This window comes from Anguilla rostrata, chromosome 1 (assembly GCF_018555375.3).
Source record: "Anguilla rostrata isolate EN2019 chromosome 1, ASM1855537v3, whole genome shotgun sequence".
Classification (NCBI taxonomy): Eukaryota; Metazoa; Chordata; class Actinopteri; order Anguilliformes; family Anguillidae; genus Anguilla; species Anguilla rostrata.
The window spans coordinates 23,063,733-23,081,246 of NC_057933.1; the positions used below are offsets into that span (position 1 = coordinate 23,063,733).

At 44.3% G+C, this 17,514-nt stretch overlaps 1 protein-coding gene across 4 annotated transcripts; it reads right to left on the reverse strand.

Moving 5' to 3' along the window:
• Window positions 1-306: 306 nt before the first annotated feature.
• Window positions 307-16,417, reverse strand: LOC135252407 (disintegrin and metalloproteinase domain-containing protein 17-like). Of its 4 annotated transcripts, none has more exons than XM_064330426.1 (20): window positions 15,804-16,417; window positions 11,806-11,938; window positions 11,398-11,528; window positions 11,020-11,108; window positions 10,438-10,615; window positions 10,181-10,314; window positions 9,706-9,792; window positions 9,313-9,423; window positions 8,388-8,532; window positions 8,015-8,106; window positions 7,467-7,619; window positions 6,311-6,510; window positions 5,938-6,041; window positions 5,582-5,716; window positions 4,811-4,941; window positions 4,557-4,635; window positions 4,306-4,394; window positions 3,065-3,121; window positions 2,846-2,879; window positions 307-2,323 (listed from the first exon to the last, which is right to left on the reverse strand). In XM_064330426.1, the coding sequence occupies exons 1-20, from the start codon at window positions 15,934-15,936 to the stop codon at window positions 1,989-1,991; spliced, it is 2,550 nt and encodes an 849-aa protein (XP_064186496.1). In that variant the 5' UTR covers window positions 15,937-16,417; the 3' UTR covers window positions 307-1,988. The 4 variants fall into 4 exon arrangements, with proteins under 4 accessions (XP_064186496.1, XP_064186505.1, XP_064186512.1 ...); XM_064330435.1 differs by having other exon boundaries at window positions 10,181-10,311; window positions 15,804-16,414; XM_064330442.1 differs by lacking the exon at window positions 2,846-2,879 and having other exon boundaries at window positions 15,804-16,414.
• Between the last annotated feature and the right edge of the window lie 1,097 nt (window positions 16,418-17,514).

Here is a 17,514-nt window from a genome sequence, read left to right on the forward strand (position 1 = left end):
TCTAATCCATGCAAGTGCAGAATTGTATCAGCCCAGAGCCAGAATGAAAAATGGAACATTCACAACCAAGTATCAGTTTCTGGACTGACTTAGTGTTTGTAAGTGTGCAGTCAGCACCAAGACCCTTTAGTGGAGACAGGAAGAACCACAGTGAGGGATCTCACCCGATATAAACTGTCTCTGCTGAGCACCATTTCACCAGCTTTCTCTCGACTCAGCACTGTCAGTGCACGCCATCTAAAAAATGTGCTCAATATAATAGTCATTTCAGAGCAAGGGACTTTTGCACAACACATGACATGACCATTGCTGAGATAAGTGCAACTTGTATTAGATACTGAATAGTGTTTGCAACAAGCAGGTAAAAGAGATACACCCACTGATACAGAACACTGCCATTTTAGCTGTGCAGAAGTGCTTTACATATGTGCTAACAGCGATACTGATGCGTCTCACGTTTGTTTGCTGTTGCTGTCGACACGAAGAGTCGGTTTCACAACATTAATACAACATTTCGGCTGAATTACGGAAAGGCACTATTCACCGCAACTAAAGGCATTGTCAGACAAATTACCTGAACAATCACAGACAGCTCACAAAGTACTGACTGAGCAGCAGAAACCCATTTATAGATGATTGTTGTCACTCTCTCCTCCTAACCTATGGGTTTGAGTGACATTCTTCAGTTTGACTTTTGGTTTAAATTTAAACTTGTGCCATTGTGTCATGCAGTACACTAAAGATATTTGTTAACCGCTTGTGTGTCACTGGGTTCACACTGCAACAGAGCCCAGCCGACTGAAACATCAGTAGTTGATAATTACTACGGTGTTCACTGTGCTGTGAATATTTCCTTAAAATATGCCCGTCTATATGGCTTTCTTCTCATCGCACTTGCACTAATATTGAGCAAGCAAGTTTACTGAGAGTTACTCGTGTAAAATAGCTTTGGAACGTTCAGAGTCCACACAGAATGCCTGCATGAGACCGCATTAGGCATTACAAGGAAAAATGTGCATACACATTTAGATATGTATATACTTTATAAAAAAATATTAAATTACTACAAAAACAATTCTGTTTGCAACAGCCCCTGAACTGTGCTGTCATCCTGGTAACCAGCCCAGTGTTTAGCCTCTCACCCTTAGCCAATCAGGGGAGTCGACAGCCAGGAAGTGCTGTAGATGCATTTGAAATTATAACGAGCCAAACTGAGCAGGAACACAAAATGAAAGCTCCGTGCTGGGACAGCTAAAGTCACTCCAGAGCACAGCCACTGTGGGGATATGGAGTCCGCAGTGAACTCTAGAACCCAGGGGGAAGCAGGCCTGAGCTTTGGCTTAGTGATTAGCTTTTGGCTTTCAGTGGTGATGCAGCTCGACACCCATGCCACACATTACAGAACAGTTTCGGCTCCCTGTGGCTAAGGGGCTGTAAATGTTCTTTCGCTGAATCAACAGCGCATTTCCTGATAAAGTTCCATCCCATTCAAGTAATTAATTAGTTTACTTAGTGACAAAAGCAGATTAGGAGTCCCCAAGGCTGGAGTGTACATATAACTTTTTAGGTAAGTGTGAATGTTGATTGGTTGATTTTTCTTGAACCCTTCAAGTGAAGACTGAGGCTTCAAGAAGCTGCGATACAGACCAAATAGCCTACACCACAGCTGCGCGATTGGTAAAGCACTGTGCCCTGAGTCTGTGTGTGTTCATGTGTGTTTCAGAAAGGGTTTTGAGGTCAGCCTTAAGATCACTGCTGATTCCAGAGGAGACTCTATCATTATTCTGTATTGTGATGCTAAACCCACTCCTCTGAGTGGGTAGAGTATGTATACTGTGAGTGTCAGTGTGAGTCTATGTGTAAAATGTGAGTGTGTGTCTGTGTGAGTGTATGTGTAAAGTGTGTGTGTCTGTGTGAGTATATGTGTGTGTGTGTGTGTGTGTGTTTGAGAGCGGTCAGTCAGCGCTCAGCACGCGGTCTCCTCGCTGTCAGTGCGGTTCTGTCTGTGCGGGTGGAAGGGGCGGGGCCTGTGGCTGCATTGGGGGCGGTGCTCTGTCAGGTCCTCGTAGGATGCTGTGGCGGTGCCGCTGGGGGGGAAGGGGTCCTGGGAAAGATTTGGGCCGTTGCTGGGGTCTTCCTGGATGGGGGCCAGGTGAGGGCCGGTGGGGTACGGTGCCGTGCGTGGGCCGGTGGGGGACGAGGCGGGGTCCGGGGGCGGGTAAAAGGACTGAATGTGGGCGGCGGCGGCGGCCGACGGCGCGGCCAGGGGCGACCTGATGATGCGCACGGATGCGGACTCCACACTGCTCAGCATTTCCACGGTCTGGTACCACACACACACAAACAAGCACACACACACACACACACATACATACATACAAACACACACACACACAAACACACATACATACATACAAACACACACACACACAAACACACATACATACACACACACATACATACATACAAACACACACACACACACACACACACACACATACAAACACACACACACACATACAAAAAAGCACATACATAAGCACAGACACACACACACACACGCACAGACACACACAAACAAGCACAGACACGCACACACAAACAAACAAGCACAGACACACACACAAACACACACAAGCACAGACACAGGGTCAGAGTCAGACAGGGATCATAATAACCTTTCCATAACGCTCACCTCACTCACATACCTGCTACAACAAAAAACATCCAACGGTACAGGGGCATCCCCCAGTTGCCAATCACACCGCACCTGTTACATACCTTGCACACCTTTTGCACACCTCACACAAATATTACGCACCCACCGGTGACACACCTAACTCACCTGTTGCTAGAGGTCTACTACGCTCCTCCAACATCTGCAGCAGTTCCAAGTGAGCAGGGGTGGACAGTGAGGAAGAGGTCAATGCTGAGCCTGGCTCCTGCACTTCTGAGCTCATACAGCACTGAGCTGACCTACAGGTGGCCCTCAATCTGACAAACCCTTATAAACAATTCATGCTCAGCCGCTGTTCGCTTGAACAGTAGGAGGCACTGTACTCACACTGGGGAAGAACTGAGGCTTGGTATTCTGCTCGTACTGCTTGTCCAGACTCTTATCCTAAAACAGAACCACCGTAGAGGACAATCCATCAGCAATACAGTAGAGTCACATATTCTTATTATATTCTACCTATTTCAGATCAGACTCAGATATTATGCTAATGGGGACCGGGGCACAGCCTAATACTTCTAGGTTTAGCTTATTTTAAAAATGTACAGAAATGTTAGAGTAACCATTTGTCACCCACAAACAAGATACTTGTCTTTGCTATGGCGACAGGCCATCAGTGCAGTTCTAGGACATTCTTGTTGACTGCGGTTTAACTGAAAGTAGACTGAAGTCAAATGTTACAACGTGCCCTGACAAGTTGTAACGGCTCCATGGCACGTTGTAACAATGTCCATAGCAAAAATGTTGGAAAACGGGCTGATAACCCATAGGAAACCAATTTAAACATACTGAGTAGCTGGCTTGTGGTGGCCCACGAACAATGAAAATCTGATCTTTGTGTAAATGTCTGGTCTTCTATGCATACACAATCAAACACGGTGTGGCATAACAAGGGTCACCAATTTTTCCAAAGCAGTTTTTCTCACCAGCATACGAGTCAACCTTCAGCACGAGGTCATATTACTTATTCGCCTTATTTGTTTGCACTTGTAACTGTATCACATTACACCTCCCCAGGCATCCAGGCTGGTAAGCCCATTTCCACTAAATGATGATTGACAGCAGTGTTCCAGCTCATTCAGTGTGGTTATTAACAACAATTTTTTTACGATATATTTTATTATTAGAACCACAGACACAAGTTTGAAACCACAGGCATATTTTATAGGGCTGTACTATACCTTTGCTTTAATGTGTACACACATTAAAATTGCAGTCATATCATAGGGGTAAGCTAATAAAAAAATTGATGAATTCAAACAGATGAATTGAAATTAAATAAAAATGTAAAGCATAAACTTTTTGAATGAATTTCATCATGGACTATTTTTTTTAACAGTATCCTGTGTCGCTTCATGATGCCTGGTGTAAACCCGTCAGGGATAAGCAAGTTCAAATCCCTGTGGGTTACATGCTTTAGAAAGACTAGTGACCCTAGTCATGAGACATACCACATAATCACGAGACATGCTTCACGGTCACATGACCAGCAACACAGTCACGTGACTGACCACATAGTCATGTGACCTTCCACAAAGTTACAGGGCATACCACACATTCACGTGACTTACCACACAGTGCACCAGGATGCTGAGAGGGATCCAGAACAAGAGAGAGAACACAATGACGGAGCCTACGATGTTATCTGCCAGGAACTTTCCTGAGACAGAGACAGACAGGGGGAGAAAGAAGGGGAAAGACAAATTACGTGTACACCTTTTTGGGAAAAACTGAGATGTCGCTCCTCTCCAGTGTCTACACTGAATTACGGTGGCCTACGGCTCCGGCCAAAAGATTCAGCCAGACGAGCCTTTATACTCACCAAACGTGTTTATGTCCAGCTTATCAATGAAGTCCCACAGCCTCTCAACCACATCCTGGACCTGCTTCATACACTTCCCCTGCGGCACAAACACACACCACGGGCAGCAGTTCAATGTTTGCTCTTGCCGCCCATGCCAGTGTACTGTTTTAGTGCAGCATTGAATTCACACATAGGGTTTTACAGTGGGAAAACAGCTTCCTCAGCTTTAGGACTTCAGCTTAAGGGGCCCGTAAATAGCCCCGCCCACTCACAGACTCGTCACAGAAGCCCACGGTGCAGGGCTTGCCCTTCCGCAGGAAGAGGAAGTCCCCCGTGCGCTTCCTGAATGGGGTGCAGATTCCGTCGGCGTTTCTGCAGCACACTTTGCAGGAGTCGTCCGTTTCTGAAGAGGAAGGAAGACAAGCGGAAACCATCAGTCTGACCACCTCCGTGTCTCCCCATAACTCTGTCTGTCACCCAGTAACTCATTCGTTATGACTCGCTCTCATTGTCTCACAACTGGAATAACATTATCCGTATAACTGTGTTTCCAATACAAATAGTTGGTTTATTTAGTCATTCATTATGAATGGGCCCTCTATGCCTTCTTGGTGATATTACATTTTTACCTGAGTCTGCGTCTCCTGGTGACTCATTCTTATTGTGTCTCCCAATAACTCTCGCTGTCTGAGTCTCCTTGTGACTCACTGTCTCACTCAGTTACTCATGTTATCATTGTCTACCCCTCAAAGCCCCTAACTCTGAAACTCCCCAATAACACAACCCCAAAGAAACTAAAATAGGACAAAATATGCTGCTGGTAAAACTGTTCTTATGTGAACTGTTTGAGTGTACCGGTAGCCTTCTGAAAAATGTATTCCCTGTGTTCTTGTTTTGATTTAATCAAAAACATGAAACCTGAATCTCATGAGCATGGGGTGATAAGCAGCCTGAGCAGCAGAGGAGTGTTTAAAGGTGCTATGCTGCAGTTCCCCAGCAGATGGCAGTAACGAGTGTGCAGTATTGTAACGAGTGACGCTCACCGTTGCAGGCGCAGGACCTGAGCTTCTCCACAGCCTCGCAGAAGGGGATGCACTCGCCGTCCTGGCAACGGCCCATGTCCACGCAGATTGTGCCGTTGGGGGCGTTGACTGGGGGCGGGCATTGACTGCTGTTACCTGGTGAGGAGGCGGGGCCACACAAAGATACTCCAGTGAAATAAAACAATCTCAGGTCTCTATCTTTAGCCAAGAACTTCGGCTTGAAAATACAGCACACTATAAATACTACGTAATGTTGTTAGCATGTTACACCTGTAAGAGCAGAGACCACTGCTGGCAGGTGTGCTCAGGCTGGTTCTCTAAAAGCACACAGGTGCCCGTGTGTGGGCTAAACTCACCTGTGCAGTGGGACGTGCCTTTGCAGGTGGCATTGATGGCCTCCTGGCATCGCTTCTTCGTGCCCTCGAAGGTGCAGTTCCGGCAGCAAGGGCTGTTCCTATCGCTGAGTTCCCCGAAGAAAGCAGTGTTACGAGGATGAGTTGCAAAACTCATGGAAAAGGGTTTAAAAGAATTACATGAAGGTTTAAAGGACCAGTTACTTCACAGTGTCCACTACAGTGTCCGGCTTTGTCTACAATAGGAACTAAAATGTTATTTCAACCGTTCAGTCAGTGTTCCTATAAAAGGAACCCTGGGGAAATTGGTCACTCCACACGTGAACCTCACACACACACACACACCGAGAGCGCGCTCGCCCAAACTCCCCCCCACCTGCACTGAGCGTGGGGCTTGAACTTGCAGGTGGAGGTGCAGCAGGGGTTGTCGTTCAGGTGCAGCAGTCCCGGGTCGCACTCCTCGCCCTCCTCCACCCGCGAGTTCCCGCACACCCGGCTGTTCCTCTCCCGGAAGCACATGGGTGCCTTGTGGCGCAGCGTCTTCCCGATGGAAATCTTACTGCAGTTAGAGAAGCGCTGTGGGGTACAGTCAAAGGGTCATACAGCTGTAACCACTACTTACTTTTACAGCAATGTAGCGTGTACTAGTATCTAGTTGGGCAGGAGTGCAGTGCGCGCACTAGTGTCTAGTTGGACAAGAGTGTAATGTCTACTTGTAACTAGTTGGACATGAATGTACAGTGTACTAGTATCCAATAGGACAGCAGTGTAGTGTCTACTAGTATCTAGTTAGACAAGAGTGTATTGTGTACTGATAAGAGTGTAGTGTGTACCACAATCTAGTCACTGAACAGGAGTGTATGAGTGTCTGTTGTCAGACAGGTGTGTATCAGTACCTTGTTGTCAGACAGGTGTGTAGCAGTACCTTGTTGTCAGACAGGTGTGTATCAGTACCTTGTTGTCAGACAGGTGTGTAGCAGTACCTTGTTGTCAGACAGGTGTGTATCAGTACCTTGTTGTCAGACAGGTGTGTAGCAGTACCTTGTTGTCAGACAGACGTGTAGCAGTACCTTGTTGTCAGACAGACGTGTATCAGTACCTTGTTGTCAGACAGGTGTGTAGCAGTACCTTGTTGTCAGACAGACGTGTAGCAGTACCTTGTTGTCAGACAGACGTGTAGCAGTACCTTGTTGTCAGACAGGTGTACAGTACTTGTTGTCAGACAGGTGTGTAGCAGTACCTTGTTGTCAGACAACGTGTAGCAGTACCTTGTTGTCAGGACAGACGTGTCAGTCAGTACCTGTTGTCAGACAGGTGTGAATCGTACCTTGTTGACAGACGGGTGTGTATCGAGTACATCTGCTTGTCAGACAAGTTGTAGCAGTACCTTGTTGTCAGACAGACGTGTATCAGTACCTTGTTGTCAGACAGGTGTGTAGCAGTACCTTGTTGTCAGACAGACGTGTAGCAGTACCTTGTTGTCAGACAGACGTGTATCAGTACCTTGTTGTCAGACAGACGTGTAGCAGTACCTTGTTGTTAGCGCGGTCTCCGCTCACTGCAATGGGGTACATGACGTATTTCCCGCCGTGGTCGTCACTGGGTGCACAGTAGGGGACGTTGTCAGGGTCATGTTCAGCTCCGAAGTTGTGGCCCAACTCATGCGTGGTCACCAAATCTGCTTCCTTTTGAAAAACAAAAAATTATTTGAACCAGCAATGTTCATTCCCTGACTGTACATCTACCATTATCAGGAAATGTTTGCTATAAAGCCCTAACGTACAAATGGATTTAAATTCATGACGGACTGAACTAAAGGTTTCATTGAAGTTTTTATGTAACCTATTACTTACATAAATTTATGAGCACAAAAATATAAACGCACAGGAATACACACTGACTTCAGGGAAATGAACGATTGACCACTGAACTGGCGGCAAATACAAAAGCTTCAAACTTGCATGAAGTACTCTTCTTCAGACCTTGATATTCATTTATCAAACAACAAAATTATCTGTTCTCATTATTGCGCCCCAAGAAGTAGAATAGAGATACAAAAACATTCAGACTTGACACCAACCTTGGTTAGAATTGTTTTCCCATAATTCCTAGTGCTGGTTAATCCAGTGTTCAAGTAGCTGGGCTTCTTGGGGGACCCTGGGGGATAGTACACTGAAAACATACAAACAGATGTTTGATTTGTGAAAATGTAACACCATACATGTTCTCAATTAAATCTTAGTTTAAAAAAAATAATAACAAATTCACATATCTTTACTGGTTTTGCTGGGCGTCCAGAAGCTGCAAGACACCACTCAACTTTCGAATAGAGACCTCCAAATCAAAATCCTGTGACGCATCTTAGTTTTCAGGGACCCCTGCCCCCCCCCCCAATTAATCATACAAGCTGTGTGACCTTCAGAAGAAACACCCCAAAACTAAGCCGGTCTTGCCTTTGGGACAGAGACCCCCCATGGAGTGGGCCTTTGAGGGGGCGACGTAGGCCAGGCCCAGGGTCCCCTCGTCAAAGTCCTGGTAGGTGAACAGGTGCGCCAGGCACACGGTGGAGGCGTTGTAAGCGATGTCCGAGCTGAATTGCTGAAGGAATCCCACACACATTATGTACAGCGCTCACTGCCAGCAACACTAAAACAGTCTTGCATACAATTCAGTACAATTCCCTTATATAACCTGTGATTCTGGCCCCGCTATAAGAGCAAGGGTCCAGCTGGTCATGCTGCAGCCTTGTATAAGAGAAATGACAAAGAACTAAAGTGTAATGTGTACAATCTTCCTAGCTGTCAAAATAATGTGGACACTGCACCCTAGAATACTGGTGCGCTTTGGTTGAGACTGCACGGATATACACAGTTTGCATACTTTGGTGGAAAATAGGTTTTGGTGAAACCGTGCACAACAAGGTCTGTGGATGTTCGTGAGTAACCGTTTCATTATATTTAGAAAGAGATGAATGCAAATGTTTGGCAGTTTGAGCAGCACAAACGTTGGTCCCGTGGGGGCCCACTGTATCAAGGTGAGGTACAGTGGGTATCTAGAAACTTGTCAAATCTCAACAAAACTATCTGGATGGACAGATAGCAGGTTGTGTGAGACAGGCAGGTTGTTTATGATCTGAAACGTGTGTTTCTCTGTGGCGTTAGACAGGTTCGTTTATCTGTGTGATGCATATTTTCTATGCTGTGATATAGATGGGTTTCTTTTTGATCTATTATAGCAAGTTCTCATATTTTGTGTGAGAAAAATGGTTTTCTTGGCAGTATGATTCCGGCATGTTTCTCTGCTCCATGAGGCAGATGGGTTTCCCTTCAGTGTGATACCAGCGGGTTTCATAGCTGTTTGACAGAGACCGGCCCTCACCTCCAGAAGCCTTTTCACATCCCACACCTCCTTGCCCACGATGGGACTCCCCAGCATGTTGAAGTGGGCACCCCCTTCAGGCACCAGGGTGGGCTCTTTATTAATGATGATCTGGAGAGATTGAGGAAGAAGAGACCATTTCTGGGGGGGCAATGGGGGGAGCTAATACAAAGGACACACAAACTGCCTCACTAGCCTCTTTAAATTAATATCTTCTTCATGTGCTTATTATTATTATTATTATTACTATTATAATATTATAACATTAATATTATTATAAAGTAGACCTCATAAAACTATAGCACTGTAAGTAATGTCCATGAAATACATAGGGGAGTAAAGACCTTTAGCCACTCGCCCTGTCCCATAAGCCCCGCCTCCCACCGTCCTCACCTGTTGGATTTGGACTCCATATCCTTTATACTCCTCATCCCATGACGTATTCCTGTAGATGTCATCCACCCTGTCCATCAGCTCAATCTTCATAAAAACAGAGAGCGAGTGAGTGACTTCAGCAGTGAGAAAGCAAAGGAGTGAATTCAGCCAGTGAGCGATTGAATTTGCAAGTGAGTGAGTGAGGGAGTACAGCCAGTCAGTGAGTGAATTAGTAAGTGAGTGAGTGAATGAGTGAGTAAATAAGAAAGTGAGTGAGGGAGTAAGTCAGTGAATGAATGAGTGAGTGAGTGATGTGATGAGTGAAAGTTAAGCGAGCGAAGGAGCGAGGGAGTGAGAGAGTGAGTTTGGCTAGTACGTGAGTGAGTGAGGGAGCAAGTGAGTGAGTTCAGCCAGTAAGTGAGTGAGTGAATGAGCGAATGTGTGTGGCACACAACGCTCTCTCTCGCTCGATCTCTCTCTCTCTCTCTCTCACCAGGTAGTTGAGGGTGATGCTCTCCTCTCCGCGGCCCATGTGCTGGAAGAAGCGGTAGTCCGCCACCAGCAGCAGAGGACAGGTGTTCTTCCTGTGGTCGTGAGCCTGGCGCTTTCCTCGGTGGGGGGGCTCTGCTGGGGGGTGGGGGTGCGGAGGTGGGGCGACACCACGGGAGGTCACTGCCTGTCCGGTTCAGTAAAGCGGCCATGTTCATTCTCATCCTCTCTTTACGCACTCTTTCCTTCTCTCCTACTCACGCTGTTTGTCGTCCTCCTCTGCAGAGTCTAGCGCCCCCTCTGGCAGCAGCTCCTGAGCGTTGATGTCCAGGTATCCGCACACCTTGGGCGATGCCAGCCGTGAGATATTCCTAATGTCCTGAGAGCGATATACCAGGAGCCTGCCACCAGAGGGCGCCTCTGTGAACCTCCACAGTGGCTGGGGAGAGAAGAGGAGGTGGGGGGCCCCAAATTAGGCCAAAACAGGCAAATCAGTCCAGCCAAGGCAGTGTTAAGGCAATTTTATCAACACTAAATATGAGATGACTTTTTTATATGGCTTTGGCCTGGGCTGTTTGCAGTCTTGCCTCACCGATGGGTCTTAAGAGTTGTCTTTTTATCATTGCACATAGAGCACTTTTATTCTGCATATAAAACTGCATGTAACAAAGAAAGCTATAATATGTCATACTTCAAATTCAGGCCTACAGTGTTGGAATGACACCACTCATAATATTCCACTGCCCACACAGAGCATACAATGTTTCACCAGTAGGTGCCCTAAATTTATCTCGTATCGCTGGATGCGATATCACCCTGCTGTCTCTGCATTAACAGTCATACCTCTATGTTGTACTCAGCCTCACGAGTCAAGATGTGGGCGGAGAAGTCATCTCCGTCGATATGGGCCTGCACACGTGAGTGCTCATCCCCTACACACAGGGAGAGACGCAGTTACAGCAAACACCAGAAGGGGCGCCATACTCATCTTCTGACACACTTCTGCCATCTCCACACCATTTCTCCACAAATGACAGAAATATACAGACAAGAGAGTCAAACAGATAACCAGAATATACAGATCAATATCAAACTGTCAATAAGACAGACAGCTGGGCATCCAATCAAAGGGCAGACACTACAGCAGACTGACAAATAGGCTTGCAGTGAGGCTATCAGTCATGACATGCACAGTAAGACAGAAACCCCACAGCTGCGCACCTACAACATGTCCAGTGAAGAAGTTCTGTGTCTGCACTTCATAACGCTTCTCTCCTTGGCTGTCCACAACAACTGCCTCAAAGTCTCTGGTGAACAGCTCCGTATTTGTCACTAAATAAAGTTTAAAATATCTAAAAAACAAAATACAAGAAGAAAGAATCAATACAAAAAAGCATGTGCAAAACACTTCTGCAAAAAAAAAAGTAATGTTTAATAACAATTATGGTAGTCAAGTTGAATAAAGATTAAGGGGATTGTCAAAAATATAAAGTCAATTTTGGTGCAACGAATGAGATCTAACCTGGGTCAATCAGAAGAACACGGCAGTTAATAAGAGACAAATGGTGGTCGGGCAGAGGGAACCTTTTGAGGGTGAAAGGCGTGTGCGATGGCTGAGCGGGGATTCACCTGCTGAGGGCGGTGAAACTGAGCAGGTGCTCGGCGTGGGACTGCGTCTGGACGTCCCGCTTGCTGATGGAGTGCTGAACCAGGCTGGACACCGGCAGCACCTCGAAATCCGCCAGCATGGAGCGCAGCGTGGCTGAAAGGCAGCGGACAGGGGGGAGAGGTATGAGTGGGCGTAGATTAATCCTTTAAAGTGTAGGTGTTTTGGAATGCTTTTTTCAAAATTCTAATCCAGTGTTCTAGAGCTCCACTGATTTCAATTACCAGTAGTGACTGTTACATCTGCATTAGAATGTTCAGCTAAAAACATTCTATTCACATTTGTGGTCTTACACCTAATAGGGTTAAGGACTTGGGGTTTATAGCTCGAAGAGTGTAGCCACAACACTGCCCGTCATAATGGGAAACACTGAGACCTCTGTACATTGGGCAAGCCATAAAACGCAGAGTACATTTCAGTGCTGTACGACCACTACTGAACTAGCTGCAGCTCCAGTTACAAGTCCATAAAACAGCTGGCAAATTCTGAATGCACAATCTCTCAAAAATAAATCCCTCCTGCTGCATGACCATATAATGGACAAGGGGTTTTTTTATTATGTGACTAACTGAACCTGGCATCAGCCTGGATTCTACTGAGCTCTTAATGAGGCTGCAAGTACATTGGAAAAGCCCACAGCTTTGGCTGTGGTGGTGGTCTAGCGGTCACACAGCAAGCTGAGCTGAAATAGCCCTCCCTGCCTCTCCATGCACCCATCAGAACCTGGTGGTTCACTCCTGAACTGAGGAAAATGAAATTGGCTGGGCGCATATTGGAGCAGCATTACAAGAACTCAGGGCTCACTGTCCACAAAATGGCTTATCGCGACCACCAGAGAGCTTATTCCAATGTGTTGAAGGAGGCTCATTCAATGTTCTATTCAAACCTCATCAATAAAAGCACTTTGAGATTTTTCACACAATGAAGAGTGTAATAAATCTGATAAATGATTATCATTAGCCTATATAAATTTAAAGGGAACTGATTTTTTTCTGATTCATTCCCCTGTTTTGACAATACAGATTTTCAAAATGATTTAGGCATACATTAATAAAAAAACGAATGTATCGGTGTAACCAAACATCAGCTAAAATAATGAACCTGTCCAAACCAAAATAGCCTCACTAATGCCATTAATATTATTTCTGCTATTTTTGAAAACCAACTTTTCTGCTTTTTGTACATTGCCTTTGTAAGTCATGGCAGGCTTTCCAGTAAAAGATCACTCATGTATTTTTAAGCAGAAGCAAAGCTAAGAGATAATTACAGGAGCACGAAAGCCAAAGCATGTCGTTCTGCACCAACAGGCTATTGATGTCACCAAGAGGCTCTCAGGGGATGAAGAACATGCAATTCTCCCTCACTCATTTCACCATGGAGATAGAAAGGATAACATTTTCCCTCACACTTTTACCATGGAAACAGAAAAGATCCAATTCTCCTTAACTCATTTCACCATGGAGACAAAAAATGTATCCTCACACTTTTACCATGGAGATATAAAAGATCCAATTCTCCCTCATTCTTTCAACAAACAAGTTCAAGTTCGCCCTCACTCATTTCACTACGAAGGCATAAAAGGCCCAATTCTCTCACTTTTTCACCATGGAGACAGAAAAGATCCTGTTCTCCCTCACTCTTTCACCACAGAAACAGAAAATATCTAGGCTAATTCAGGGCACTTCATTGAACCCAGAGGGGCTCTGTGACAGGGAATGTGCTTCTTAACACATGTTGCACATCAGTGTATTAGCTAGGCAATGGCCTGGAACTTGGTGTGTGTTCTGAATCGGAGTGTAGCACAGTGGGTAAGGAACTGGGCTTGTAACCAAAAGGTTGCAGGTTCGATTCCCGGGTAGGACACTGCCGTTGTACCCTTGAGCAAGGTACTTAACCGAAATTGCTTCAGTATATAAATTCTACGTAAAAGTTGTGTAAGTCGCTCTGGATAAGAGCGTCTGCTAAATGCCTGTAATGTAATGTAATGTAATGAATCCAACCAAAAATGTTTCCCAGGGTTGATGTAAAAAAATTCATTGATCAGATTAACAAGTTAAATCAGTGATTCACAAAGTCTGGTCAGGGGAGCCCAGTGCATGCTGGATTTCAGTCAAAATTAGCTGTCAATACTGATCTTCACATTACATAGTCCTTATTTGAGAATAAATACACAGTTGGGAGTGTTTGCAGGGCATCTGTGGCCAGGCTGCCTGACACTGATGCAAACACATGCCCCTCAGTAATGGTTTCCCCCCATTAGGACCAGACACGATTACGGACGTGCTTGAAATGTCAAACAGCCACTTACTTCCAGAAAAAAACACTGAACTATTAATTCGTGAATACACATTGGAAAAGAAAGATCATTAGCTTCGGGCAAAATCCAGTTTGTCATTAGACAGTGAATTTCTAGTTAAGGTATGACTACACTGTTCACAACCAATTGTCAACAAATAAAACTGCAGTTAAACTGCAGTTAATCTGCTTCAGTCTTCAGATGAACCATGGTTTCATCTGAGATTATGTGCAGGCTGACTATGATTTTAGAATGATACCAGCATAAAGCAATAATACACTTTTTATTTTATTTTAATGGGACGGTGACAAATGTGTTTTTATTTTAGCTCTGTACTCCAGGACATTGGATTTCTGAATAGTTCAAATTGAACTAATGAGTTTCTACATACATACATATATAACTACATAAATAAATACATATAAATAAATAAATAAATAAAATAATACTGTCAGCTTTAATTTGAGGGCATTTCCATCCATCTTGGGTGATCCTTTGTAGGAATTACAGCCGTTATTATACACAGTCCCCCATTTGAGAGGATCAAAAGTAACTGGACAAATGAACATAATCTGAAATAATATTTCGTACTTTTGCAAATCCTTTGCATTTGATGACTGCCTGAATGAAGTCTGTGACCCATAGACATCATCAGGTGCTGGGTATCTTCCCTGGTGATGCTCTGTCAGGCCTGTACTGCAGCCATCTTTAGTTCCTGTTTGTTTCTGGAGCATTTTGCCACCAGTCTTGTCTTCAGTAAATGAAACTGATGTTCAGTTGGATTCAGCACAAGTGACTGTTTTCGCCAGTCACATAAATTCCACTTTTAGGCCCAGAAAAACTTTCAGCAGAATGTTTGTGGTCTGTTGCAAGGTGAAGCACCATCCAATTTTGAGGCATTTGGTTGGATCTGAGCAGATGTTTCTGTACTCTTCATAATTCATCCCACTGCTACTGTCAGCAGTCACATCATCAGCGAAGACAAGTCAGTCGGGTTCAATTTGGCAGCCATACATGCCCAAGCCAAAACACTACCTCCACCATTTTTCACCGATGACGGGGGTACTTCGGACCATTTGATGTTTTGGCTACATTTCTGATCTATTTATTCTGACTTTTCAGCCTCATGGTGGGCTGCTTTAATAGCATTTATTTATTTGGTCCTCAGGTTGAAAGACAACAGCAACAAACTCCAAATGCAAATTGCATAACTAGAATCAACTCCAGACCGTTTGTAAGATTTCTTGTGCATTATAATGCTACGAAGACACACAACCGGACAAGAAACAGCTGAGCAGCCAATTGTCCGATTACTTTTGCTCCCTTAAAATAAGGGCTGTAATTCCCACACATATCACGCAATATGGATGCCATGTAGATACCCTCAAATTAAAGCTGACAGTCTGCACTTTCACTTCCTATTCATTGTCCCAATTCTGTTAAAATGGACTATGAATAGAATATGAGGTGTCATAGTGGAAAAGTGGAACAGGTTTTCTTTTTCATTATGATGATGATGATTTTATGGGCAGAATTTTTAAATTAGCCTATGTGTGACATAATGCTCATACCTACATAACTGTACTGTCACTTTCGCAGTTTTTTGTAAGGGAAAAAAGCATCTTATGTTTTCGCTGGCTTGTGGTAGCCTATCAGTGTACTCACCGAATTCCTGCCCATCTTCCTGTGTTTCAGAATCCTGCGAATCTTTCATCCTACTAGTACAACCCACCCAACATACAGAAGCCAGCAGCACCACCATAGCCAAAACCGGTTTTGTTGCTACGACGACAGACATGATGCTACGTAGGTTAAGACGGTTACGGCAGATTTCACTTGGTCATAAGCGATTCATTCCCGTTGATGTAAATTCAGATCTGATTTTAACCGATGTGATAGGCAAGTCAGCTGGGTAAGCTAGCTATACAAAATGTAGTGCGAGATGTTAACGGAAACTTGGTCGTGAACTTCTGCCAGAAAGCTAGCTAGCTAATGAGGTAGCTATCTAAATGTGGCATCACTGATCTATTGCAACAACGTATCCATAAAATATAACGTTAAAGCACTTTGCTATTTCATTGCTAACCACCGAGCTGCTAACTTCAGTGCAGAACGCAACCACCCATATCCGGAAGTACGTCCTGTGCCGCTGAATCTGTACTATGAGCTAGACCGGGAGGCCAGGCTTTAGGCGTGTTCTTCGAGTAAAACTGAACCCATCATCAGTCTGCAGTTGGCTTGCGCCTGACTTGGCGGAAATGACAAAATCCTGAGTAGATCGAATTGGGACGGTTTCTGAGGCAAGGAAAATGACAGGGTGGTGGAAAATGGAGGAGTTAGCAGTGCAGTTTATGGTAGCGTAGGAGGTGGAGGCGGCAGGGATTCCTTTTTTCTTAAAAATCTAGAATAAATGGACGAGAACGAGAGAACAGTGTTTTAAATGTAATTTCCATTTTCCATGACTTCTGTTAGAGTAATAAATATTTATCTTTTGTGAAATTACATCGGCTAAACTCCCTAAATTCAAATGAATCAAAGTTCTTAAATAAGTACATACATTTTCCTTTAGATGTTAAGCAGAGGCTGTTAATTATGTCTACTTTCCGTTATTTTAAGGGTTGTTGAATCGGGTGATGCCTTTATCCAATTTGACTTTTCATGTCTGTTTGTCTTTTCATGGGGCTTATTTACAGTTATTGTATTGAAGATATTATTTGTGACATGAGGGAAAGTGTACCATTAATCATTTTGCTGTGAAATAATAATACTTGCATATCCTTTGAATGCAAGGAATTCCTAAAGCATGCGAGCCGTAGAAATTATCAGACGGTGGATATCTTCCCTGGTGATGCTTTTCCAGGCTTGTACTGCTGTCATTGACAGTTAAATATGGATGGAAATACCCCCCAAATTAAGGCTTAGGGTTATTATATCATTTTGGTTTCTCATAACTACACAGAATTTCAGTGCTCATGATTTATTTACATTTCATGACAGCAGGTGGTCCCTTTGGACCCTGACAATGAGCTTATTAAATTGAATGCCATTCAAGGTCTTTAACAATATGAATGCAGTTTGTATGAATGAGTCATGTACAGTACATATAGGAACATTAGGATACTGGGAGTAATTATTGTTTTGATAATTGTTTTGAGGGTCAAGAAAGATGACATGCTCCTAGCCAGTTATGGTAATGTATGGATAAACAGAATTGTACTTGCATGAGATACATTCCAGTATCAACGTCATCTCCCTTTTACCTGTTACCAACCACTGTTCGTATATTTTTGATTTGACAATAAGCATCCAAAAAGACAGAAAGCACCCTGTGTCATTGTGGCTTGCATGGTGGTGTAGAGGAATAATCCTAGTTTAT